The 26562-nt window shown below is 53.2% G+C and overlaps 1 protein-coding gene across 1 annotated transcript in view; it reads right to left on the reverse strand.

Moving 5' to 3' along the window:
• The window catches only part of SH3RF3 (SH3 domain containing ring finger 3), a gene marked incomplete at its 5' end in the record, with an annotated part of 526008 nt that overhangs the window by 130958 nt on the left and 368488 nt on the right, over positions 1-26562 (reverse strand). The window contains one exon of the mRNA XM_045283818.1: positions 10484-10837. Within this exon, the coding sequence (XP_045139753.1) occupies positions 10484-10837 (354 nt within the window). The remainder of the gene's footprint in view (positions 1-10483; positions 10838-26562) is intronic.

The following is a 26562-nucleotide window of genomic DNA, read 5'->3' on the forward strand; positions in this document are numbered from 1 at the left end:
GATGTACTTTGAGATTTGCGGGTCATATGGTCCCCCTACTCCATTCTCTCATATAGGATATCCAAGTGGTACCTGTGCTTTGATTCCAAAATCTTGCCCTCAGTGTTGAGTCAGGCTGGCCTTGGTCATTTGCCATAATAAATCATTCTAGAATCCTATTGTGATTTCACACACACACACACACACACACACACACACACACACACCCCAAAATCAAGTAGCCAAACTCAATGGCATTGAGTTGATGCCCACTCACAGTGACCCTAGAGGACAGAGTCGTCATGTCCTTGTGCGCGTCCCGGACTATGGGAGTAGAAAGCCCATCTTTCTCCTTCAGAGAGGCTGCTATGTTTTGAATTTCTGACCTTGCCATTCGCAGTCCAACACATAATCACTAGGCCACCTGGGCTCCTCCCTGGTTTGACCCAGTGAAGGCCGATGAGGTCCTCACAGTGAGTCAAGTGTGCCGGGGCAACTCTCCTGAGTGACCTGCCTTTGTGGCGGCTGGGGGGCCAGGGCCAGGCGCCTTCAGCTAAGAATTTACACGGCACATGTAGCCTTCAAACGGAAGAGGGTGCCACACGTGCCTCCAGAGTGTTTAACTGCCTCCACCTAGACATGACACTAGTTATATTTCCTCTCAGTGCATGAGCCACACCATGACATGGTCGCAGGATAGCTGGTGGAAATGTGAAGGTCTGCAGAGTCTAGGCAGATGTGAACAGGCTAACCCAGGGGTCCTCAAACTTTTAAAACAGGGGGCCAGTTCACTGTCCCTCAGATCTGTTGGAGGGCCAGACTATCATTAAAAAAAAAAAAAACTATGAACAAATTCCTATGCACACTGCGCATATCTTATTTTGAAGTAAAAAACAAAACGGGGCAAAAACACCCGGCTGGCTGGATAAATGTCCTAGGAGGGGGGCGCATGTGGCCCCCAGGCTGTAGTTTGAGGACGCCTAGGCTAACCCTATCCAGGTAACCCCTCTCAATCGGCCTCACTCAACTTTGATTCAGGCTTCCCTCGCCCCTCTCAATACTGAAAAGCTGATTCCTAACTCCCGACCACCGGGCTCTCTCTGGAATCTATATGTACGAAGTCCAACCTTGTTACACATGCTTCTGTTGCAGATGAAACTCTATGCTTCGTATCTTGGTCTGCAAAGCCCTCTCTCAGCTCAGATCTGATGCCTGCACCCCCCTCCCCACCAAGGTTTAATTCAGGCACATCCTTCGCCAAGGCTGTGTGCATCCATTTATCCCCTTGTCCAGGCTGCTTGCCTCTCCTGTCTGCCCCCTGGGCTTCCCGCTGCCCCTCAGCCCAGCCACTGTGCTCTCCGCAGCTCCTGATGGGGACTGGCCCTGCTCACTTGCTGTGACCAGTGACATGCTTCCCTCCCCTTGGCAACATCCAGGGATGTCACTTTTTCAGCAGCCAAATGAGTGTCTCCTCAGTCTTGGTACCTGCAGGACTTTCAACATAATCCCTTTCACTGCTGCTTACTGTCTTCGTTATTTGTTTCCACGCTGTCTCTGGCAGTGGACTCTGAGCTCTTTGCGAGCAGAAAGTAGATCTCAGTTACTTCTGTAGCCTGGTGCCTGGTACCCGGGTGCAGCTCAAAGTACATGAGTGTTCATCTCTGGAGGTCACGGTGGCCCATTTCAGCAGCATTATGTACCAATACTCTTCCACATAAATCAATGTGGCCCCTGAAAAGCCAGGTGGCATGCCTCGCCCTCCCCCTTTGCTGACCGACTCCCTACGGGCCCCAGATCCCCGATGATGGGCTGAAGAGGAGGACCCAGCTGCGAGATGTCCAGCTAAGGGACTCCCAGCGATGTGTGGTCAGGCTGAACCTCAGATGGCCCATCCTGCTCACATGGGCACCCTTATGAATTATTTCTCCCCTGTTTGGAGAGGTCCTCGGGTCAGCTCCGTTGCTCGTGAATAATGAAGCAGCACTCACATGTCAGGTTTCTGGGGAGGCGGGGGCGGGTGGGAGGGAGGTTATCAGAGGATAAGTGAGCAAGGCCACTCAGGCATCCACTTTTAAACCCTCCAGATAGATTCTTATAGGGATGACTTCACTTGGGGGACTTGAGAGGGAAGGGTCATGCCCTTCATTGAGCTACAAATGGAATCAAGAAGAGGGAGGAGGAAGGAGGTCAAGACTCCTTCTCTTCCGGACTCGAGGCTCCTCTCCAGGTGGCGACACCAGGTGGTCGGAAACAAAGAATCTACGCACTCAGGAATGGCATTAGAGGCCAGAGTTTGGACACCAGGGAGTCCAGACGGAGGTATGGGAATGGATATGTGTGCATGTGTAAGATGGAAAGAAGAAGGCCCAGGAAGTGGTCCAGGGGAGCATCAATAAGGATGTGAGGGTGAGTCAGAGGAAGCGGTAAGAGGCAAGAAAAAAAGGCTGTTGACTAGAGGAGTGGGCCACAGAACCAAAAGGCATTCTGAGCTAGCAAGGGGCTTTGCCTCCTACTGCCCGGAAGTCCAGGAGGAGGCAGATGGACTCGTTTGTTGGGATGATGACCACAGCAGAGGAGAGGTCAAGGTAGCATGGCAAAGGGCTGCATGCCTCCCATGTGAGAATGTGAGAGCATTCTGGAAGAGAAGGACCTTTGGGACCAGCTCTGGGACCAGATAAACCAGAGTGGAGAATCTCAAATCCCTCTCTGCATCTCTTCTTCTACCGCTCATCACTGGGGGCTGCAGCTCCACAGTCTCCTTGCTGCCCGCCCTCCCCCTCCAAACCTGGTACTGCCAGAGAGGAGCAGGAGCACCCCAGGCAGAGGCCACTGGTCCCCTCACCTCCATGGAGGGCGGCCCTCACGCTCAACATCAGTAATGTTCCTGCTAGTTCCCTGCTTCAAACCAAACCCCAACAAAACACCCAATGGCTGCCTGTTGAGTGGAGGCTGACTCCTGGTGGCGAGATGTGAGTCAGGGTACACAGGGCTTTCAAATGAGACCAGCAGCGCTCTCTTCCGAGGGCCTCTGGGTGGACTGGAAGCTCCAGCCTGGGGATTAGTGGACAAGCGCGATAAGTGAACCCACCAGCTGCTCTCAGAGGAAAGAGGAGGCTTTCTGCTCCCCGGAAGAGTTCGAATTGGGAACACACAGGGGCAGCTCTACCCTGTCCTATAGGGCCACTATGAGTCAGAATTGGTTTGCTGGCTGTGAATTAAAATAGATCAATATAAACATATAAAAGTTCTTCGTAGCACTAGAGTTCTAAGAAGCCACTTACCCCTGGCTGGAAGCAATGGTTCTTCACTTTAGTGCACAAGTGGCTGTGAGTGACTGCCCACCCACAGGACAGGGTAGAACTGCCCCGAGTTCCTGAGACTGTCACTCTTTATTGGTGTAGAAAGACCAGGTTCCCTCCTGTGGAGTGACTGGTGGCTTCGAATTGTAGGATCCCTGGGGAGCTATAAAGATTCCAGAGGGTGCCATCAGGCAGTTTTCTAGCAAAAGTCCTACCACCACCAGCTCCACCTCCACAAGGTGATCACTGTTAGTGGGCTTTTCTGTGGCACTTGCTTTGATCAGGGAAGAGTGGACAGAGGTGGCCGCCTACTGCACTCCAGCACATGAAATGCTTGACCCGGGAGCTACTTGCCCCTTCCCATGGGCTTAAAATGTGCTCCCCCCAACCCACCCCACCTGGGATGTGGAGACCAGCCAGGGACCGGCTCTGCCCACTCTGAGGTGGTTTGTTACACAGCACTGCTGCAACGGAAGCCCGGCTGATATTCGTGCACACCCCCTTCCTCCCCATTCCACGGATCTGGGACACGCCCTGCGTTTGGACTGGTTTAAAGGGGTCCTTGGCCGGCACTCGATCGCCGCCAAAGGCAGCGCCGACTGGCCCTTTGTTTACATCTCCTCCTCGACCAGGCTCTGGGCCTCTTGGGAACGGTGATCTAGTCTGAGCGTCTTTGTTTCTCTAGTGTCCAGCACAGGGTCTGCCACAAGGAGGGAAGGTCATCTCCACCCCCACCCCCACCCCTGCCCCCAAGCTTCCAAATAGCTCCCTTTGGATGGTGGACAGGAAGTGAATGGAAAGATTCATGTCCCAGAAGAGCCAATGGCCACACATTGATCACTAAAAGTCCTCTGTCCTGGGGAAACCCCTCAGTCCTAGGTATACTAAGAGAGCTGGCTCCTCTCTCTGTGACTCAGGGCTTGGGATCAAGTGTGGCCGGTGGTCAAGCCTGGAACGTGACCACGGGGCAGCTGAGGGTCCCGTGGTTCTCAACTCGAGCTGCACATCAGAATCTCCGGGGACAGTTTCCAGATCCTCTTGCCTGGCCGGCCCCAGTCACATTAGATCAGAGCTGTGGGGCAGGGGTGGAGGTGGATGGTGGGAGTGCTGTCTGGAGCGGGGGGTGGGGGTCAGGGTCACAGACATGGTTCAGTTCTCCAGATGATAAGGAAGGGTGGTTGGGAACAAGCCATGGTTGGGAACTATTGCAGTCGGCCACAGTCAAGATCCCTGAAAGCCTCCGACAGGGACTAGCCTGTCTGGGGACTCGTGGGACTACAGAGAGCCTGGCACTGATGGTCAATGAAGCCCAGAGCCCACTGAGCTTCCACCAACCAGAGGGGTGTCAGCTCCTGTGACTCCCTCCTGCTAACCAAGCCCCGGCTTCTCTGATTCAGGTGGGTTCAACCCTACAGTTGCCGCTGAGCTGCTTCTGCCTCGTGGGGACCCGGTGTCTGCCTGAGGCGAGCTGTGTGTGTGCTCCACAGCTTTCGGTAATTGAGGTTTGAAGCAGACAGGCCGCCCAGTGAGTGGACTTGAACCACCAACCTTTACGATTAGTAGCCAAGTGCTGAACGATCTGCACCACTCAACGATACCAGTTTCTCTCCCCAAACTCACTGTCCTTGGATGGATTCTGACTCACAGTGACCCCACAGGACAGGGATTTCCTGCCGCTGTGGGTTTGCATCAACTGTAACCCTTGGTAGGAATAGAAATCCACTTCTTTGTCCCGTTTTACCCATCAACAACCCTTTAGACCTTCCTGCATCCCACGTGGCCACACACCAGCAAGAGACTCTCAGAGGGAGCAACAGGGACAGAGAGCCCTGGTCTCAGGGGCCGGTACTTCATCCCTGATCCACTGAAAGAATACCTCCCATCAATCTTCAATGGACACGGACAGAAGTGAGCCGGCCTTGTCTTGCGGAGGCGACATCGGGTATATCCCCTCAGTAAGTCTGTGGGGGAAGGTACTAAGATCCCTCCCTTTAACTGAGAGGGCACCTGGGATTCTGAGACAAGAGGCTCAGCCCCTTTGCCAGGGCTGCTGGTGGCAGAGACAATTTGGACAGCATGGTCCTGGCCCCCAGGAATCAGGCTCCAGCTGAGGGGGTAGAACTCAGAGTGCCCCAGGGCTTTCCTATGATGGGAAGGCGGGCCTGGATCTAGATCCCAGAGGAAAAGCTCAGGCTGCCTGTTTTCTTCACGGTACCCAGTCAAAGTCTAAACAAGAAAGGCAAGGAGAAAGGCAGGCCCCTCCTTTGCCACGCACCATGCCCTGCGGGGACCCGCCAGGCTTATCCCCACACTGTCCCCTTGGCCTCAGGCACTCTTGTGCAAGAGGCATCATTCAGTCATTTCCATCTTATGGAGGAAACTGGGGGATTGAATTAAACCCACAGCTCAGACTCACGGGCCATGTTGCCCTGACAACCAGAGGAAGATGCTGAGGAAGGCCAGGGGGGGGGCGAGGCAGTACAGGGCCCAGGACTTACTCGCCATCAGCCAGGTTGTCTGGGCAACTGGAGATTCATCTCCAAGCCAAGGCCACCCCTTCTCTACCTCTGTCTTTCCAAGACAGAGAAGCCAAACGTTGGGACCTTCCCACAGAACATAGGACAAGGCTCAGTGTGGGCTCAGTGACTGCCTAGGATGACAATCATGTCCATTCTCCAAAAGAAACTTGCCGGGGACATGTGACCCGGGTCCTATAAAACCTCTGCTTCCTCGTGGCCCAAGACCTTTGTGTGGAGGCTCAGGGGGTGCACGCATGTACTGGACTTAGCTGGAGTGGAACTTCACATACCTCTCTCCCTTCCTCAGCTCCAGAGGCCAGGAATCAGTCTTGACAGTTGAGCCCTGCAGTGTCACCATCTGAATGGGCATGAAATGTCTGCATGGTGGGGTGGGGGTGGGGTGCAGGGTGGATTGTCTGCTACAGTGTCCTCTGCACAAAGTGTGTGGGCACAGGCACAAAGGGGCCAGGTAGGCTTCCCTGTTCTGCAACCACCCAAACCTACCAAAGGCCATTGAGCTAATACTGACACATATGGACCCTACATATGGACAGAGTAGAACTGCCCCATGGAGTTCCCAAGGCTGAGATCTTTCTGGAAGCAGGCTGCCTCATCTGCCTTTCATAGAGTGGTTGGTGGCTTCGAATCATCAGCCTTGTAGTTGGCAGCCTGATGCTTAACCCAAGGCATCAACACGGCTCCTTTCTTCAAGCACAGAGCCATTTACTCACGATTCCAGCCAGGCTTGGCTCGTGTGTAGGACACTTACACATGCATCAGGGATGCATTTTTATTTTTCCCCAGTGGGACATCTATGAAACTCAAGTTCAGCTCACCCAACCCCAGAAGTTGCCTGGGCTCACCAGTCTGACTACTGAAAAACGGATTACACATCCTCACCGCCACCTCGGTTCTCCAGTCCTTGTGGAATGAGGTGGGTTAGTAAGAAAACAGTCTGCTGTCTGGTGGCTGTCTGCATAGACAAGCTCGCAGAGCCCAGGAAAGGGTCTCTTCTCTGGCGCTGACATATCCACTATGGGGGCAGGAGCTTGGGGTACAGGTGATGGAAAGAAAGCCAAAGGCCCCATCCACATATGCAGAGCCCTGAGTCAAGGAGAGATGGAGGGACAAGAATCAGACTGTCCCCTTGTTTCCTCTCTCTCTACTGTCCTGGAGCCCATTCTCAAGGTGCCCTATGCAGGACAGAGTAGAACTGCCCCATAAGCTCTGTCTTATGCAGGACAGAGTAGAATGGCCTCATAGGCTTTGCCCTATGCAGGACAGAGTAGAACGGCCCCATGGGCTTTGCCCTATGCAGGACAGAATAGAACTGCCCCAAAGGCTCTGTCCTATGCAGGACAGAGTAGAACGGCCCCATAGGCTCTGTCCTATGCAGGACAGAGTAGAACAGCCCCATAGGCTCTTCAAGGGCTTGGGATCTCTACAGGAGCAGGCGGTCTCCTCTTTGTCCTGTTGAGTGACTGGTGGTTCGAACCACTGATTTTTCCATTAGCAGCCAATGATGAACCCACTGCACCACCCAAGGCTCCTGTGAGTGTCCATACCCATTGCCAGCGAGTCTGTTCTTGTCTGTATGCCCATTGAGGCAAGTCCATCTGTAGATCTGTATGGGAGCAGACAACCTCATCTTTCTTCCACAGAGTGGCTGGGGGGTGAGAACCACCAACCTGTGGTGAGCAGCCCAGAGTCTAACACACAACACCCCCTTTTCAATGCTCAGAGGCGCTACCTTTCCTCCTCTTCCAGAACCCCATGAACACCTGAAGGGAGGATGGGCCTTACACTTAGTCTCCAGAAGTATGGGCTATAGAGACTAGAGAACAGGGCAGGGAGGGCATAAACATTGGCCCCCAGCGCCCCCTCTGACTGATTGGTAAGACTACAGTCTGCCCCTCCTTTCCTCCTATCCTCCTCTGGTTGTTGGGAGTGAGGGTGGCCTCTGTGGCACAGGAGGAAGGCAAGAACGACTTGGCCACATCCTGACGGGCCCTGCTGGGTGGACACCTTCCTCCCTTCCCCACAGTGCACATAGCCTCATCAACGCCAAAGTGAACTTGCGTCGGTCCACAAGGGCCAGAAACACTGACACTTGGAACTGTTCATGTCATCCAGCAGGGGGCTGGCCTTGGCTCAAGGTGGCCTGAAGGTCTCTGGCCACTTTCCACGCATTCGTGACTGTCTATGACTGTCTACGACCTTCTCACGGTCTTCCCTCTCCGCCCCCTGCAAGATGGAGAGTGGCCAACATAGTCTTGAGTTGACACCCTGACCTCTAAATCTCCTATCTGTGAGGAGCAATCACTCATTTGACTTGAAGAAGCCAACAGCTGCCCGGATTATAAAGTAGGAAAACCAAGAGCCTCTGGTCTGCAATCCATCACCTCCCTGCTGTTGCCGACAATAAGCACGGCCGACCCCCCTCAGCTCTCTGGGCCGCTGTGCCAGGTGTGTTTCGTGTCTGCTCTGCACCCATGCACTCAGCATCTCCACACTGCCTAACAACAGACTGCAAGGGACACCACAGAGCAGACTGCAGTCTATCGCAACGGGACAGCATGGTAGGTCCCCGGAGTCATCCGTTTCCTCCCCTTTGGGCCAGAGCAGATCGTGCAAGCTGGTTGGGATGTGGTTCCAGCCAAGGACACTACTGAGTCAGGGGTGCTCTCCCGGGAACTTAAAATCAGTGGGCGCGCAACAGTGGCTTGAAGTGTGCAGCCCAAGTACAGGTGGGTGAGTTTTTTGAAGAATCAAAATATCGATCTCAGGATGCAAGGGAGGATTATACCTAAGGCAAAACACGACTCCCGTCATTATTCAAGACTGCATGAAGGGTCAGAGGGGTGGAAGAAGTCAGGGGGGGGGGGCAGAAAGCACACACAGGCCACAGTCCCAGAGGACATGCCACATCCACGTGGCTGCAGTGTGCCCAGGACACCAGCCTGGCTCTTCCAAATTGCTTCCTCAGCCTCTGCTGAGAAGCAGAGTTCCAGTGTGTGTGTGTGTGTGTGTGTGTGTGTGTGTGTTAGGTGTAGGGGTGGCATTTAATGGCTGATATGACATAGCTAGGCCTAAACTATCATTTTTCAGGAACGCTGTATATGTGTACAGGTATATATATATATATATATATATATATATATATATATATATATATATATATATATATATATATAGAGAGAGAGAGAGAGAGAGAGAGAGAGAGAGAGAGAGAGAGGCGCTGTATATATGTGCACACATATAGGAGGCTAGTTGCACACATACATGTAAATTCCTTCTACAAAGCGGAGTTCATCACAGTTTTTCAAAGATGGCTCTTTTGCCTGCTCATTGGTATGCTCAGCCGGCTGAGAGGCTGGTGACGGTTTTTCCCTGACCAAGCTGGTTCTGGAAGCACTGGCGGAGTAAGGGTGGCAGTGCAGGGCGGCTGACCGAGCAGACGACGACGATAACAAGGATGGCGCCTGCAGGGAAAGGCCATGGGAGCCGCCACACTGGGCCGGGCTGTCGTGGCACTGGACGATGAGGAGGAGGGACCGCCACCCCCAGAGGAACTGCCTTTGACCTGCTTCCCAGGGCTGTGTTGGGAAAGGGCAAACTGCAGAGGGGGTCTGGCCCCAGGGCTGATCGCCTGTCATCTGGCGGGTCCTTTGCTGGGGACCCTCCAGGACCCACCCTACTTCCGTGGCCTCGGTTTCTCTCTTTGTCAACGTCTTCTGTCCTTTCTGTACCCTTGTGACAGGTTTGCCACAGCCCAGATCATTCCGTACTCGAAGCGTTCTTCCGATACCTCGGATTGACGCCGTCAATGTACTCACAAAGACCCCTCCATCACTACCGAAGACAGATGCAGGGCCACTTCCCAGGAGGAGAAGGCGTCTGCGCAAGCAACGTCGCTGCAGGTGCCCAGCAAGGGAACCGCTCCCGCCTTCCCACCTTTGTTCAGAGGCAAGGCAGCGTGGACAACATGCCCATGAGCACCTCACTGCAATGCTTCCTGGGTGCCGGTCAGAAGGACGACTTGCACACTGACATTGCTCCCTCATACACGGGCTCGACGTTACTCACACGCTACATCTGCGGACCAGCCACCGGCAATCTGCCCCCACAACACCTGCGTCATCTTCAGAACCACTCAGGAGGGCACTGAAGCTGACCAGACTGGTGCTGTCCAGCCTGGCCGATCCTGACGCACGCTGACCCCATGGTCTGCAGAGCAGAGCGAAGCCTCCCAGCATCTCCAAAGCTGTGGCCTTTCCGAAGCAGACAGCCAGACCTGTCTTCAGAGGCACCCCTGGGTGGCTTCGAACCACCAACCTTTTAGTGACGAGCCAAGCACATGAGTGTTTGAGACATCGGGGGATACCTTGCAACTAAGCATCCTGGTTGCATGTTGAGTCTGGGCAGCGATGAGGAGACAGTTGCACCAAAGCACAGCGTCTGGGGAGCCAGTGGTGGGGGTGGTGGGGTGCTGAGGGGTAGCCTTAATGCCAGGCAGCAAGAAGGAGGTCGCATTTAAAGGGCAGGAGAAAGGGCAGCTCTGCTGCAGTTTTCTTAATGCTAGTTCAGGAAATGTACTGTGTGAAGACCTCAGAGAACCAGACTGGGAGGGGGGTGGGCAGCTACCCCTGCGACGCCCCCCGGCGGGCACCACAAGGTGGCGGTTACCTGGGCTGGAGCGCTGGATGACAGGTGAGCCACCTCTCCGATTCTGGCAGCAGCCCGGGGGTCGCTGGAGCTGATCAGCACGGGAGCGCTGATTTCCATGGAATGCCTATTGCTCACGGTCTGGGAGGGTTTGTGGGTCACACTGAGCGCGGTGAAGGAGTGGCGTTTCTTGGCATTCTTCTTGCCATCGATACGCCGCTGAAAGGCACTGACCGCTCCTGTGCTGCTTAAAGTGGACCTTGGGGCCAGAGTGGCCGCGGCGCTGGGGTCAGAGGGCAAGGAGGCATCGCAGCCAGACGCAGCCCCTAAGCACGTCTTGTCCATCTCAATAAGCTGCTTGGCGGAGTCGTTGAGCTACGTGAAAAAGGAGGAGAAGGGGGGGGGAGGGAGGATTCATTAAATAATTGTCACATTCTATTTCCAGCTCTCTGCACGCTCTCCCTGGCCTCTGCTAGCATTTAAAAATGGACATTGGCCGCGCCTGCAAATTGGTCTGCTCTTTCTAACCGCCGTGGCCAAGCATGAATGGCACAGTGTACAACAGAAAAGGACACCACAGGACAGAGGCTGCAAGGACATCTGTAGATTTTGATGGGGAAGCTTTCAGGAGCCGTCTGCTTGCAAGGGCTCGTCGGACTGGGACAGAGAGCCGGGGGCTTGGTACAGATGGGGAGAGTTTGGCCTTCTACCAGGTCTCACACACATCTTTCACTGGGCTTTCCGTTTCCGGGGGGGTGGGGGTCAAGGTGCAAATGACCAGACAGAGGGAGAGGGATGAGGGGCGAGAGGCCCTCCTGAGCAAGCCATAGTCAATGATGGGCAACTGAGGATGGTCCGAGAGAAGGGGACAGGGCACTCTGTTCGGTCATCCCTTCACTATCCGGGCCACTCTGCGGGGGAAATTTAAGGTACGTGACCAGGATGTCTGTCACCACTAGACCTAGACAACTGCTGGTGGCTAAAGAGTCTGATCTGGTGACAGGGAGACAAAGGAACACGGGTACTCCTTCAAAGTACATGGTGTCTGACCACTAGCATTACAGAGTTGTGTGTGATCTCTGGATTCCTCTTCCTAGGAATGGAGTCTGCTCTGATGATCCACACTGAGAAGCTGACCCGGGACCCTGCCTCCTGGCTCCCCCAGCCTCTGCGTCTCCTTAGGATCTTGAGCAATTCAGCACGAACTCAGCTTATTACTCCTTCCCATATCTCCCAGGTGCTTTGCTATCCACGGAGTTGTGTCCCCCAAGAAGACTGTTGAAGTCCCAACCCCCAGCAACCAGGAAGGTGACCTTGCTGGGAGAGAGCATCTTTGCAGATGTTAAGAATAGCCATGCTCCTGTACCAAGTCCTACTGGCATAGGGTGGGCCCTCATCAGACCGGCGTCGTGATAAATAGAGAAGGAACATGGAGACACAGACACAGAGATGAAATGGGAGCAGCGATCAGAAGGATGCATCCACAAGCCAGGGAATGCAAAGGATTTCAGGACCGCTGCAGAAGGTAGGAGAGAGGCATGGGGCAGCATCCCCTCAGAGCCTCCAGAAGGAACCAACCTGGCTCATGCCTTGATTTTGAACTTCCAGCCTCCACAAAGTGTGAAAGAATAACGCTGTTATTGTAAGCCACTCCGTTGCTGGCCCTTTGGGTTCAACAACCCTAGCAAACCAGTAGCAAGCCCCTGGGCTTACAAACAACCACACAGGCTCAGCTACCAGCCAGAAGGAGACATGGATGCTTACACCTGCCCAGAGGTGCCTTGTAACTCAGGTCTGGCAAGGAGCTTTAGACAGGTCACAGCCATGAGTACCTCACGAGCCTGGTTCAACTCTGACACTCACGACACTGCTGTCCTTTGCGATCAACTGTATGGCGATTCACAACAATAAAGGAAATCAGTATACACCAGTCCACACAACAAAGAGATGAGGTTTAAAGGGTTTGCTTTTTGAAACAACAATAACAAAGTTGATCCTGGATGGCATTTGTCTGCAAAGATGAGGCCAAGGGCTTGGTTCTATGAAGAACTGGTTTTTCTTTGGAATGCCCACGGCAGCTCGAGCCACACCTCTTCCTTTGCAGGGAGCACAGTCACAGTGGGTGGCACTGAGGCTGGGACTCGGTTAGTCTCCTCACACACAGGGCAGATCCGTGAGCTGACCGGCTGCAGGCACCGGGCTTTGGGAGGAGGTGTGACCTCAGGGGAGACGAAAAAACATGTGACATCCTGAAAGGAGGGGGCTGGGGAACCCCTTTCTTCTTCGGCTGTATTGAGTCCAGCTATGTTCATACCTAAAGAGATATTTTCAGCGGTGGAAGGACTCAAGCAGATGGAACTATTTATTGTTAAAACACTTGTGTGTACAGGGGTGGCCAGGAAGAAAGAAAAAAAAATGTTAGGAGTAGCTTGGGATCCTCTCCACAAGATGGTTAAATAAATGCCAGTGTGCTAGGTAAATTCTTGTAAAATTCCATTATGTCTGCCTCATATTTCAAGGAAGTAACAGAAGAAACTGAGTAAATACCAGCTAACCCTCTGGGCCGAATGACCTAGAAAAGCACATCATCAAACAAGAGGGAGCGAAAACAATTTCTCTTCTTGTTTTTCTCCTCCTCGAACACAAAACAGTTGTGGGTATCCCGGGCTATGGCTGGGCTGGGGCAGGCAGAGGTGTTCTGTAAAGGGTCCACAGTGAACATTCTCAATTTTGCAGCCCATACAGCTTCCGTTGCCACGACTTGCCTCTATTGTAGCCCCAAAGCCACAGAGGACGCCGGAGGGCGCGGGCCTGGTTGCACTCCAACAAAACTCTATTTCAAAAATAGGATGCAGGACACTCTGCTGACCCTGGTGCTATAGCAAAGCTCCCCTGGCAATACGTCTCCAAGCTGGCTTTTTGATTGGGAGCTTAAGATTCCTATTTGTGTTCTCCCAGACACAGGCCTATCGACATAAACTCCATGGTAGATCCTAGAGAGGCTAACCGCCCTGGGACAGTCTGAGTAGATGCAAAGTAGGGCACCCCCTTGCAGCCAATCATTTGGCCTTTGGTCCTGCTTCCTAGGAGCGTACTCAACCACGCTTGAGGCCAATGGATCAGACTGAGAGGGGTCTCCTGGGCCAGGGTGCTGACAAAGCTTCTGGCAGCAGGACGTCATCTGTGATGGCCACATGGGAAGAAAAGATGTCTTTGATGCTTCCTGGGTGGGAGAGAGTAAGCATAGTCTCTTGAGAGGGCCAGCAAGTCCTGGGGACACGGAATGGCACCAAGACCCTAATTCTTGCCACTTGGATTTGCATCGTGTGTGTGTGTGTGTGTGTGTGTGTGTGTGTGTGTGTGTGTGCGCTAAATTAGTCACAGCCTCTTTCTCTGTAGTGTGTGAGCCATTTCAATGAACGATCAGACCTATGAGACAGACAAGAGGACAGCAGTGGCTGATGTAGCCCTGGGTGAATGGGCCTGAGGAAGAGAGAAGGGCCAGGTGACATAGCCCCAGGTGAAGGGGATGAGAGAGACAGGGCTGGGTGGAGCAGCTGGGGTCTGGGCTGACCAAGAAAGGGGAGCTGAGATTGCCTGCACTGGTTTGATGTCATTGGGGAGGTGAGCTGGGCTAGCTAGAGAACGCTGGCTGATTAGGTACTCTTTGGATTCCAAAGGGAACGTGGGCACTCAGGGATGCAGTAGTAGCTATAGCTCTGATAGATGAGGGGGCCAGAGAAAGCCTCTCTGCCCTGACTTTGAACCATGGCTTTGAACTTAGGCGTCCTAGTTTAGTCACAGCTGAGGAAGTCTCTTGGAAACAGGAATGGACTGGAGTTTGTAACATATGGGCGAACTAGAACAGCAGCAGGACGTGGGGAAACCGCAGGCTGACGCTAGGAGATTCATCTCACTCTTAGACAAGGGGAGTGTGAGCATTCCATAGAAACCACACCTCTTGATCGGCAGTCAGAAACACTGAATGCCTTGCTTAAAGATGGCGGCCGACCTCTCTGCTCTGACTAGGCACCGCTCTTCACAGTGTTGGCAATAGTCCAGTCCCCTGCCTCACGCTGCCTAAAGGATCCCCTGCACCCCTGCTGAGTCTCCCATTCCATGGCTTCAACTCAACATTTCAGGCTCTACTTAGTGTTCTGCTGCATCCAAATGGTTAAAACCTCGGGTCTGCTCTGAGCTTGCTTTGCCAGCTGCCATGACAGAGTCAACCGGAGGCCCGGCTCTGAACACACTGAAAACCACCGGGGACCGGGTATGTTCTCGTGAGTGCCCAAGAAGTTTCCACAGCTCCAGTCCATTTCTTCTCAATGGGTTCACAAGTGGAACCGTGCCCCCCCACCCCTCCAAGGAAGCACCTGTTTTCCTAAAATTCCCTTCCAGATCTGGACGGCAGCCGAATCCCGACCATTGTTCTCCTCTGTGACAAACGAGGCGAGGGCAGGCATGTGTTTCCTGACTCTTTTCCCGAGAGCTTGCCTACAGTGAGGCGTGTGGGTGCTTGTGGAACCTGGGGAGTCGGCGGGGTGCAAATGCCATTCTGTTGTCAATGGACGCAGGTGACAGAGATTGGGTGCTACCAGGCCCCAAAGGCACTCACTCTTTGATGTGGGCCTGGCAACCACGGCAATGAAACGCATATGGAAGACCGGAAAGAGGACGGTGCCCCTACAGTCGTCCACACCGCTGGGACTGAGCCTCAGTCACGGAGGCAGCGCCCACGGTCTTCCAAAGCCAAGTGGATTCACTAGGCCAGCCTTTGAATGGGAGCTACGCACACAAGGTGGAGGCCAACTTTGGGATCCCATCAGAGAGGGAGGGTCGGACATGTTAGGGATTTATGCAGCTCCGTTCGGTTCACTGTCATGAGTTGATTCTGACTCATAGTGTAGGCTAGAACCACACCTGCGAGTCTTCAAGACGGTATTTCTTTCTGGGAGTAAAAAGTCTCATCTTTCTCCCTGGGAGCAGCTGGTGATTTCAAACTGCTAACCTTTCCGTGAGCAGCCCAATGTGTAGCCCAGTATGCCACCCTCTATATATGTGTTGGAATCCCAAGCACGGTGAATGCAATCCGATTTGAGAATAGATTTTTCTTTGTTGTGCTCCTGAGACTAGATCAGTGGAACCCATGACCACTGAGTCCACTTTGACTCAAAACAACTGTTCAGAATTTCCAAGGCTGTAAATCTTGACAGGAGCAGACAGCCTCGTCTTTTCTAGAGGAGTGGCTGCTGGGTTTGAACTGTGGGACTTTCAGTTACCGGTCCAATGGTTACCCTGATGGCTTTCAAACCATGCACTGCCATGAAGTCAATTCTGACTCACAGTGACCCTATAGAACAGAGTAGACCTGTCTCTTTGGGTTTCCAAGACTTCATCTTTATAAGAGTAGACAATCTCATCTTAATCCTGGGCAGCGACTGGGGGGTTCAAACCCCTGACCTTCTGGCTAACAACTCGATGTGTTACCCACTATGCCACCAGAGCTCCCTTCTTTACCAGCTGCGATGGTTAGAGGTTCTATCAACTAGACATTCCTGGGTCAAGGTAGGGGCGGAGGTCAACCCATTAATTGTGTCACAGCCTGATGGTATTTCGTTAGTATCATAAACTTTTTTGTATAAGAGAGAGAGAGAGACCTGGGACAGTTGGATTCTCTTTGCCCCTTTACCTTCTGCCAGAGATGGATCTTGTGTGTGGTTCGCTGATCTCCTGCTATCCTGCCTGTCGATCCCAGGAGCTATCAGCAGACTACCAGTTGCGGATTCATTAGGCTAACGTTGGACCTCTGCAACCACCCGCCTGTGACCCCTGCTGTCTCTGCTTCATTATCTGGCCTGACTCCTGGGTCACCTGTTGCATCACCTGCCAATCCCAGGAGCCATCAGTAGACTTGAACTGGACTGGACCTACCTATTTCCAGAACGGTATGAACCATCTCTTGATATAATTCTCTTCCAACATACAACACATGTTTCTCTAGAGAACCCAACCTCATATACCAGCCTGGGCTTACCCAGTGTTGTAGGGTCTCCTTGACCAAACCACTGCTGACTTACAAGGAGCAGCACCGGCACCGTCAGGAGCAAGCACAACAGGGGACGACAGCTGTCATGGGGAGATGGCCAAGACCGGGGGAATGTTAGGGCCACAGCAGAAAGAGATGAGGATCTTCCTCCAGAGGCAACAGAGAAGCCTGCTCCTAGAGCTGGTGCCCTGCATTTGGACTTATGGCCTTGGGAACGGGGAGAAAATGCATTTCTGTTCAGAAAGACACCCACTCGTGGTGAGTTTATGTTAACAGCACCAGGAAACCAAGGCAGGGGCTGTGGTGGTCCAGGCTGAGCACCAAGCTCACAGAGGCACAGCAGGCTCAAGGCACCCAGGAGGCCACTGCCCGCCTCCCCCAGACAAGCCTCCACACCAAACCCACTGCTTATACCACCGATTACAGCTCACAGGATGCTGTAGGGCAAAGGTGAACTCTCTCACTTCTTTCCTGAAGCACAGACTGCCACATCGTTCTCTCGTGGAGCAGTTGGGGCGTCTACCTGCTCACCTTTCTGTTAGCAGTCAGGGCTTAACCGCTGCACTCCAGACCTCTTCAGTCTCCATACAAGACACCTGCACTTCGGCCCTGCAGTCGGAGTTGGACTCTGGGGGACAGTCCCAGGCCAGGCTCCAGAAGCTGGGCCTCCACTTGGCCAGGGCAGTTTACCCACAGTCCACTGCCAGAGGCAGTCTTTGCCACCAGCAGGGGCAAAGGCTAGGGAGAGAGGAAAGGAACCTGGCGCCACTCTCTCTCCTTCACGCCTTCATCAAGTTGGGTTCTAGCAGGAGGGCTCGGGGAGTGAGCACCCACAGTGCAGGAGTTCACCTAGAGATGGTTCTCCTTCCTTCCGGAACAGAGCTTCGCCATGAGACGCCTGGCTGTTCCCTCACAGGAAACTACATGCAGTCAGGGGCGGGTGCAGCCTCTCAGCCAGAAGACCCTGCCTTCAGACTGGGGGTTCCTGGGAGATGCAGACTGGGTCAGCAGTTGCGTCCCAGTGTGGCTCCTGCAACCTGTCCTCCCCATGTGCTGGAAGCCCGTGTGGCTTCCCGTGCGCCTTGGCTGGCTTTGCCGTGTAGGCTCGCTGCCCAGACTTTCCCAGCCGAACACAATTTCAGATGGAAGAGATCTCAGTTTCCTGAGAACCAGGTAATGCGGGGATTTCCAGAGAAGCTGCCCCCAGCTTCCTCCCTGGAGTACTCTACACGGAGCCTTCAGAGCCTTGGGGATCCACCATCTGCCTGGCGCTCCACGGGCCTGTGGCTGGGAAGGCAGAGGAAGATGTATGAGACGGGACCCTCCCTGCTCTGTCTGCAAACTAGGTGGAGACAAAGATGGCAAGATTGAAATAAGAGGCGGTAAAATAACATTTAGCCCTTGATTTGATGCTGGCATGTAATTGCCCCTGTGGGTTTCCAAGGCTGTGATTCTTTACACACGTAGAAAGCCTCATCTTTCTCTCTCAGAGTGGCTGGTGGTTTCAAACTCCTGGCCTTTCAGATTGCAGCCCAGAGTGTAACCCCTGTGCTACCAGGGCTCACTGTCCCTAGAAGTCAGGGCTTGGCCATCTCTCAGAGGAGCCCCTGGGAGGTGCAAATGGTTAACATGCTTAGCTGTTAATGACAAGGCTGAAGGTTCAAGTCCAGAGGGACCTTTGAAGAAAGGCCTGGTGATCTGCTTTGGGGAGACCAGCCACTGAACACCCCATGGAATCCAGTTCTTCTGGGACACAAATGGGCTGGAGAGCACCTGGGAGGATTTGTGCGGGTTCATTCAGAGGAGGAGTCAAGTCCAAAGAGGCTGCTGGGGTCGTTTGAAGGCCTTGTGGACAATGAGGCATGGCTGGGTCTGGAGGGATGGTTGGCAAGGAAATGGACAAAGGTGAGCAGGCAGGAGCTCACAGTGGAGCCCGGCATGGATTCTAGGGCCACTTGGCATGGGGAGTAGCTCCCATTGCCTTGGCCCCAGCCTGGCACAGATGCAGTATGCACATCTACCCCACCATTCCTAATGCTAATCCCTTTCACGTGGGCTGAAGGCAAAGTGGGTGCCAGGAAGACACCCCCAGTGCCCCCAACTCCCCACCCCCTGGCGGAGGATGCTCACACCAGCTTTCTCTGGGAGAGTGCCCTCCTTCCTGTTCAAGGCTGAGGGGGGAAATCCCCGATTACCACTCTGTATAGTACTAGCATGTGTGATGCGTGAGACACGCAACAAGACAAAGCAAGAAACACCCACGTCACAACCAACCCAGCATCCGGCATCGACAGTGTGCACACCCCACCTGAGGGCCACTGCTCGGTGTGCGAAAGGCTGGGGAGACCACACATGCAGCCACGGCCTCCAGCCACACCCCGTCAGCATTTCCATCACAAATCCCTGCCTTTCAGAGGAAGGTTATGAAAAACTCACCCCCGGTTCCAGAATGTGTGATCTAAATCCAGGATTACTGCCTTTGAAACATGTCCTCCAACCAGGCTCAGTTGCTTGGCTCCACGTTACAGCGAGGAGCTCAAAAGAACAAGGCAGGGCCCCGTTGACCTGCTCTTGTCAGACCCGGGGTCCTGCAGGGCCGAGGGGAACACACAGAGACAGGAAGCCGAGTATAGAAAGCTTCTCACTCATCAGCCTCCGAACAGGCTCGGAACACGACCTGCCATGTGTCTCTGTTTGGAGCGTTATTCCACAGGCCTCGTGGCAGCGATATTGCCCGAGGTTGGGTTGGAACCATTCTGCGCTTCGCCAAGGCTACAGAGCGATGGTGCCTCTGCACCCCCGCACCGCACACCCCCTCCTGCCCGAGTTGGTATTAGAAACTCTGTTTCCAAAATGGCAAAGCCCAGGCATCCACAAGGTGAGGGTAGGCACATTTGGAATATATTGCCAGGTGTTGGGAATTCCCCCACAATGGGATGAAACGCTGGAGCCATCCGCACCATTATTGGGGATCTACAGGGTTTCCACTGGCTGATTTTCAGAAATAGATCACCAGGCCTTACTTCCCAGTCCTTCTAAGTGCGGCGGGGTGATGGAAACCTGACAGCGGCACCCTCGCAGCAGCGCCTGGGCCCACTGTCTGGGAACGGAAACAAGGGCTCCGTGGGAACGGTGAGACTCCTCCCACAGACGTGCTCCGAGGATACGATACCACAAGGGGGGCTGAAGTCAAGGATTTCCAGCTGCTAATTTAATCCCGTAGCCACTGTGGGGTAAAGGAGTGTCCCTACACATGTCCCGTCCATGGCAGCCCCCCCAGACTGTGCCTCTCCCATTTGAGGCACGGCACCAGAGCTGACCACCAAGAACTGTTATCATCAAAGTCATTTTGAGGCAACAATCACGGGGCAGCCCTGGAGGTGCGGTTCCCAGGAAGCCCTCGGTCAGTGCAGCTGCTCTGGGCCTGCCTCACCAGCCTCCTTGTCCGACCTTACCACACTCACGGTCACCGGGTCAATCCTGACTCACAGTGACCCCACAGGACAAGGTAGAACTGCCCCTGCGGGGTTCTGAGACATAAATCTTTATAGGACTAGAAGGCTGCATCGTCCTCCCGAGGAGTGGCCAATGGCTTTGAACTGCCAACCTTGTGGTTAGCAGCTGTGCTGGTCAGGGGTGATGTCAACTAGACACTTCTGAGAGTGGGTAGGAGCAGAGCTCAGCCTATCAATCATGTCTCACAGCCTGAGGCACCTCCTTGAGGCCCTAAACTTTTTGTGATAAGAGAGGGTGGAATCTCTCTTTGGTCTTTTGCTTCCTTCTGGAGCTGTACCCGGCTACTGCAGCCTTGTATCACCTGCCGATCCCAGGAGCCGTCACTGGACTACCCACAGTGGATTCATTCAGCAGACGTCAGACTTCTGCATCCACCACCAGCCTGTGCGCCCTGCTTGCGGTTCCTCAGCTTCTGTTCGTCAGCAGAAGCCTGACTTGAACCAGAATGGACTTACCTAGTTCCACAACGGTGTCAGCCCTATGTGGAGATGAATCTCTTTCTCTCTGTGACGAGTCTAGCCGGTGTTGCTTCTCACTCCAGTACAGTAGCCCCATGCATAACTCAGGACTCCACCAGGACCCCCGTCTTCCCTACCTCAGATGGTATAAAGACCCCTGCTTGCTCATGGGCTGGGGCAGGACGGACCAAACCCCGGCTCGGTCGGTTGCCACAGGGTAACACGCAGTGTTTCACCTCTGTAAGTCACTTCTCCTACATAATAGAGCCCAAGGCTTCCAAAGTGACTCTGGGTCTGTTTTGGGGTGCCCTTGGCACCTAGTAATCAGGAAGGACATCTCCTCATTGCCACAGAACCTAGAAACACTATCTTCCCCTGCCCTTTGGGCAGCGCCAAAGGGGAAGCCATTACAAGCATTTCTCTGATGTAGCTTCTTAAGAGGACGTTGACAAACCGAACCCCGCCCCCATTCTATTTTGTGTGGAAAGCGCAAGGCAGAGAGGCGGCGCGTCTTTCTCAGGTACGCTCTCATTCTGCGCTCGACGGAGCTCAGACGGAGCTCACGGCGGATGTTACCTGCGAGAGCAAGTAAACTACAGTGAGAGACGGTGGTTTCAACAAACGGTTGGGAGAAACGCACACTTCGGCTTCAACGTGGTGGATTCTCAGCAGCATCTCATCAACAGTCTGTAGTCCTTACAATCCCTGGGACAGATGAGGGAACTACCCATGACAGACCCCTCCTGAGAAAGAGGCACAGTTAGGTTTTCGCTCAACCAAGTCTTTGCTTTGGGGACAAGCAGTTACACGCTTCTGGAAGAGCCAGCACCCTCGTTCCTGGGATGTCTGTTCTGACGGTGCAGAATGGACGGACTGATTCAGAGGTTCTCAACACGCACACAGGTATATCTACTTATCTATCTATTGATTGATTGATTTCTTCAATAATGTATCACTCAGGATGGATGGGAGGCCCTGGCACCCGCGACCGCGGCAAGCATGGTGGAAAACCATCCAGCCGCCTGGGGCACAGCAGAATCCACGATGGTTGCCAGCGCCTTTGTGACTCAGTCCGTGATGGCAAATCGCACGGTGCCGGGAAACTTTCATGGTCTTCCCAACATCTCCAATTAGCCATGGAGTACAATGCTCAGAGCTGGGGCTGGCTGCTGGGTGCCACCGATGCCACTCCAATGAGAAGGACGTCTCGCCAGCTGCACAGGCCCACATGGGCCCATTACCACCAAACACCCTGCACCTGCCAGCATCTGCCTGCAACCACAGAGCCCGCCCAGCCGCGTCAGGCGTAGCCACGATCTCCCACTTCATCAGACTCCACATTGGCACCGGCCCCTATTGCTCACAGGTCTCACGCGCCATGGAGACCAGATGGCCCTGCCTCCCCAGGCACTGGGACCCGGCCGAATTAGCCAGGGTGTCCTGGGGGAGCGCGGGGGAAGTTCCCTCCCAGCAACCAAGCCTTCAAGAAGTTCTGTGAGTGCCGGCTGGCCGTCATCTGGGACGGGCTGTGTGTGCTGAGTCAGAGGAACGCTGCTGCTTGGGGTTCTGTTTCAGGACGCTGCCCTCTCCCCGCCGAGATGCTCCTGGGGGGAAGCCTCAAACCGCCGCCCACAGCGGGTTCCTCTGTCGAGACGCTAGACGTCACCTGAACGGCCACTTCATTTGGTGCCTCAAGTGGGCACCTCCGACTCACACAGACACGCGTGCACACTCGCACACTCACCCACACCACGCACACTCTCACTCACCCACACCACACACATTCACACACATGTACACCTTCATACTTACACCCACACATGCACACTCACCACGTCATACACACATATATTCACACACATTCATACTTACACACACGCACATTCAACCACATCACACACATACTGACACTCAGACACGCTCACACACACACTCACCCACATCACACAACACACACATTCACACATGCACACTCACCCACATCACACATACTCTCAGACACGCTCACACACTCAAACATTCACATTCACACACGCACATCCACATCACACACACTCACACATGCACACTCAGCTATATCGCACACTCAGGCACGCTCACACGCTCACTCAAACATTCACATTCACACACGCACACCCACATCACACTCACACATGCACACTCAACCACACTTCACACATACACATGCATACACACATTCACACACATGCACATGCACCCACACTACACACACACTCACAGACATGCTCACACTCACACATTTACACACATGCACTCACCCACATCACACACACTCACACTCACACATGCACACTCACCCACTCACACACAAAACACTCCCATACACTCACACTCACCGACACACTCACATTCACACACATCACACACACATTCACCCACATCCCCACACACACTCACTCTCAGATAGTTACACTCTCATACATGCACACTCATACACATCACATGCACACACTCAAGTCAAACACATTCACACACAAAAACACTCCCACACACTCAACCACATCACACACACATTCACTCTCACATATCACACGCACACAAAACACACAAGTCACCCAGGCCTCCCACACTCACCCATATTCACACACACGCACTCACACACTTACATTCACAAGTCACACACACACACACACACACACACACACACACGGCTTTCTTCCACACAGCAAAATAAAGCAATGATTAACCAGTAATTCCAATTCCAATATTGGCAGTCGTTTGATGAGAACGTAAGTCTTTTCAACCTCCAGACCAATGGGACACAAAAACAGTAGTGCCAGCATTTGAAAACTCTTGATGAGTTTGCTCATTTCTGACGAGGGTCCTCATTGCCACAAGAAAGGAGCGCCCCCAGCAGCGAGACCAATGCCCTGCTGGCTCTGCTGTCACCCTTACTGTTGGTGGCAGGTGTTCCAGAGTCTGCTTTGACCCACGGTGGCCCCATGTGACGGAGCAGTGCGGTCTCATCGGGGTTTCTGTCATCTTTACAGGAGCAGACTGCTGTGCCTCTTCTCCCGCACAGACGCTGGTGGATGAGCTTGAAAGGCCAACCTTTTGGATTGAAGCTGAGCATTTGACATTGAGGCATCAGGGCTCTCTTTGCAGTGCCCTAGAGTAAGCTAAGTCATAATCTCAAGGCTACTGGGGAGATGGAACTGGGGGCAGGCAAGCAAAAGCAGTGAGATGCATTCTTCTCCACCACAGTCCGATGGTCTTGGCCAAGACCTGCTTTCCCCTGGTCAGTGGCTCCAGCTGCAGTTCCTCCGTGACTCTTCGTGCTCCTGCCTCTGTGCCTTAGCATGCCTCCCTCTGGGACTTGGTCTCACCAACTGGATGGGCCTTGATGTGACCGTCTTCCACTGTCTCCAGTTCCGGAGGCATCTAGATAGTTATGGGAACTGACCAGCTGCTTCTCTTCATTGTGTACAATGCAAACAATGGGACGGTCTCCGGGAGTTGTAGTGTCCTGCTACATCTGAACTCAGAGACTTGCTTGAAGAAAGAAGCCTCCCCCACCTCTCCGGTGAGTCATAGGGAAAGATCCTGCAGTGAGTCTGAGACCTGCAAGCATGTGCTCAGGAATGGCCCTCTTGTATTCAGATGGACGGCCTGGGCAGAGCAGTTACCCAGAGCCCAGGGATTTCTGATCAAGATGAATATATCCAAGAGAAAAAAAACTTTAATCGGAAAATCAGGCTGTGGTAGCTTTGTTTGTGCCAACATGGCTCCCATAGGAACATCTGGGCTGAGTTGTGCCTGTCAATCAGGTTGCAGCTTGCTCGGCGGGTGACTGAGATAAATGGTGCTCGAGGCAGGCCTCTTCTTCTTTCTCCAGGGAGGTGGGCCACGTGCTCTCTCTGGTCCACCTTCCTGTTGATGAGCCAACTCTGAGCCATGCTGATGGCAGCCAGAGCCCTGGAGATGCTTCCACTGCCATTGGATGCACAGGGCTTTGCACCCACCGGCCGGTGATCTTCATGCATTCTGTATCATTGTGTGCAGCTGTGTGTCTGAAGAGAGATTTATGGACTAGTATTGGACTTATGGGCTCGATCTGGACTGGGATGGGATGTTTGCTTGATATAGAATTACTTCTTGATATAAAGCTCTCGCATATATATATATATTGCATCCATGAATTTGTTTCCCTAGTCAATCCGGCCTAACACACAGGGTTAAGAAAGAATATGCGATACAACATGAGAAGAATGGGGTGGGAGAGACCCATGAGTTCACAAGCAAAATAATATGATCTGGGTTGGAGGGAGCCTGTGCAGATAAAGATGTGCATATCCTCTGTGCCGCTCATGGGAAACAGCCGAGAGTGTGGGAACACAAGAACCCGCCACCCAGTGCTTCACGGAGTGATGGGGCTTGTGACAGCCCCTAACTATGTAATCACTGCACAGCCCTATGGAGAGAGGAGGGAAAGAAGCCAACAGAGTGTACACCTTCATGGAAACCCGGGGACCAGAGGAGAACGCCTATTGAAGGAGGTGTACATACAATCTTGAAGTCAACAATCTATATTTTTGTCATGGCTGTACTATTCAAAGAAATATTTGTTGAGCACCTCCTATGTCCCAGGTTTTGTTCTAAGTGCTGGGGATATTTCAGTAAACAAAAGACCCTACTCTAAGGACGTTCCTGTTTCAGGGTACATCGACCATCCAGGGGTATTTAAAAAAATGCAGGTTCTGATTCGATAGCTTTGGGCTGATGTGTGAGTTTCTGCATTTCTATAAGCTCCTGGGACACTGATTTTGAGTAGCAAGCTTCTAGAACATTGCTTTGCAAACTGGGCCTCAGATGCAATTCCACCTGAGGATTAAAAAAAATGGACGAAAGAAACCCCCTGACCCGTGAATCCTACTGTTAATGACTGGTTTAATCACATTGGATGCTTGGACCTCAGGATAGGTCAAAAAGTTTCCAGGTGATTCTAACAGGCAACAAGTTAAGAGAATCACTTTGAGGAGTCAGAAATATGTCTTGGAAGAACTACAGCTAGAAAGCCCTTAAGACGCGGCGAGTGTGGCGAGACTTTATCTCATGCACCTTGGACATGTTATCAGAAGCGACTGGTTCTTGGAAAGGGGCATCATGCGTGGAAGTGCAGAGGATATTGGAAAGGAGAAAGACCCCTGATGTGATGGACGGACTCAGTGGCTACAGCAATGGGCTCAAACATGAGTAATTGTGAGGATGGCGCGGGACCAGGCTGTTGTGTATGGGGTCACTGTGATTCAGAGCTGACTTGAGGACACCTAACAACACATAGAGAGCAGGGTAGGGGAGAAAGTGGTGACCCCAATAATGGCAGGTGGTGATTATCACTATGATGGAAAGTCCAGTAGGACAAGGAGGGGACCAGAAGAGGGTTCCCAAAGACTGACTGACCCTCCCATGTAAGCAATATTTACAAAGTGCTTATTGTGTGGCCTGCCTCCTGATAGTCAGTGGCTTCCACGCTGCTCTAAGCCTGAAAGCTGTGCCACTAATATCTCAAGTCACAGCAAGTCTGTCCACAGGGAACAGATTTCCATGGGGCTTCTAGATTCAGGGAGGCTAAAAAGAAAGACCTAGCCAAAATATTAGCCAAGGAAAACCCAATGGACCACAACCGATTATTGTCTCATATATGCTGGGCGATGAGTTGGATCCCCATAGGCTGAATGAGTCTCCAAATACATGAGGGCCACCACCGGAACTCGAATGTACCAAGGGTTGTGGAGATGATGCAGGACTGGGCCATGTGACATTCCAGTATGCATGGAGTGGGCTTGGATTGAAGCAACGTCATGGCAGAGAGTACCTGTGCAGCAGGTACCGGGTGGGACAGGACTCAGACAGGCACCACCACAGACGGACCCATCCTGGCCCCCACCGGCTGTGTGGAGGAGAGGGCAGAGTGGTGCTGCTGCATCTGCAGAGGGCAGGCATGGTATAGGTAGGTGGGCTTGGATCCCTGGAGCAAAAATGGAAGGTTTCCCAAGCCAGGGCAAGTCAAGGCCCTGAAATAGGAACAGCACCTCTCGACGGGGTTCTGTTGAGCA

The sequence above is a fragment of the Echinops telfairi genome, unplaced genomic scaffold, assembly GCF_000313985.2.
Source record: "Echinops telfairi isolate 266 unplaced genomic scaffold, ASM31398v2 ScPeMD7_7467;HRSCAF=8505_1, whole genome shotgun sequence".
NCBI classification, from domain to species: domain Eukaryota; kingdom Metazoa; phylum Chordata; class Mammalia; order Afrosoricida; family Tenrecidae; genus Echinops; species Echinops telfairi.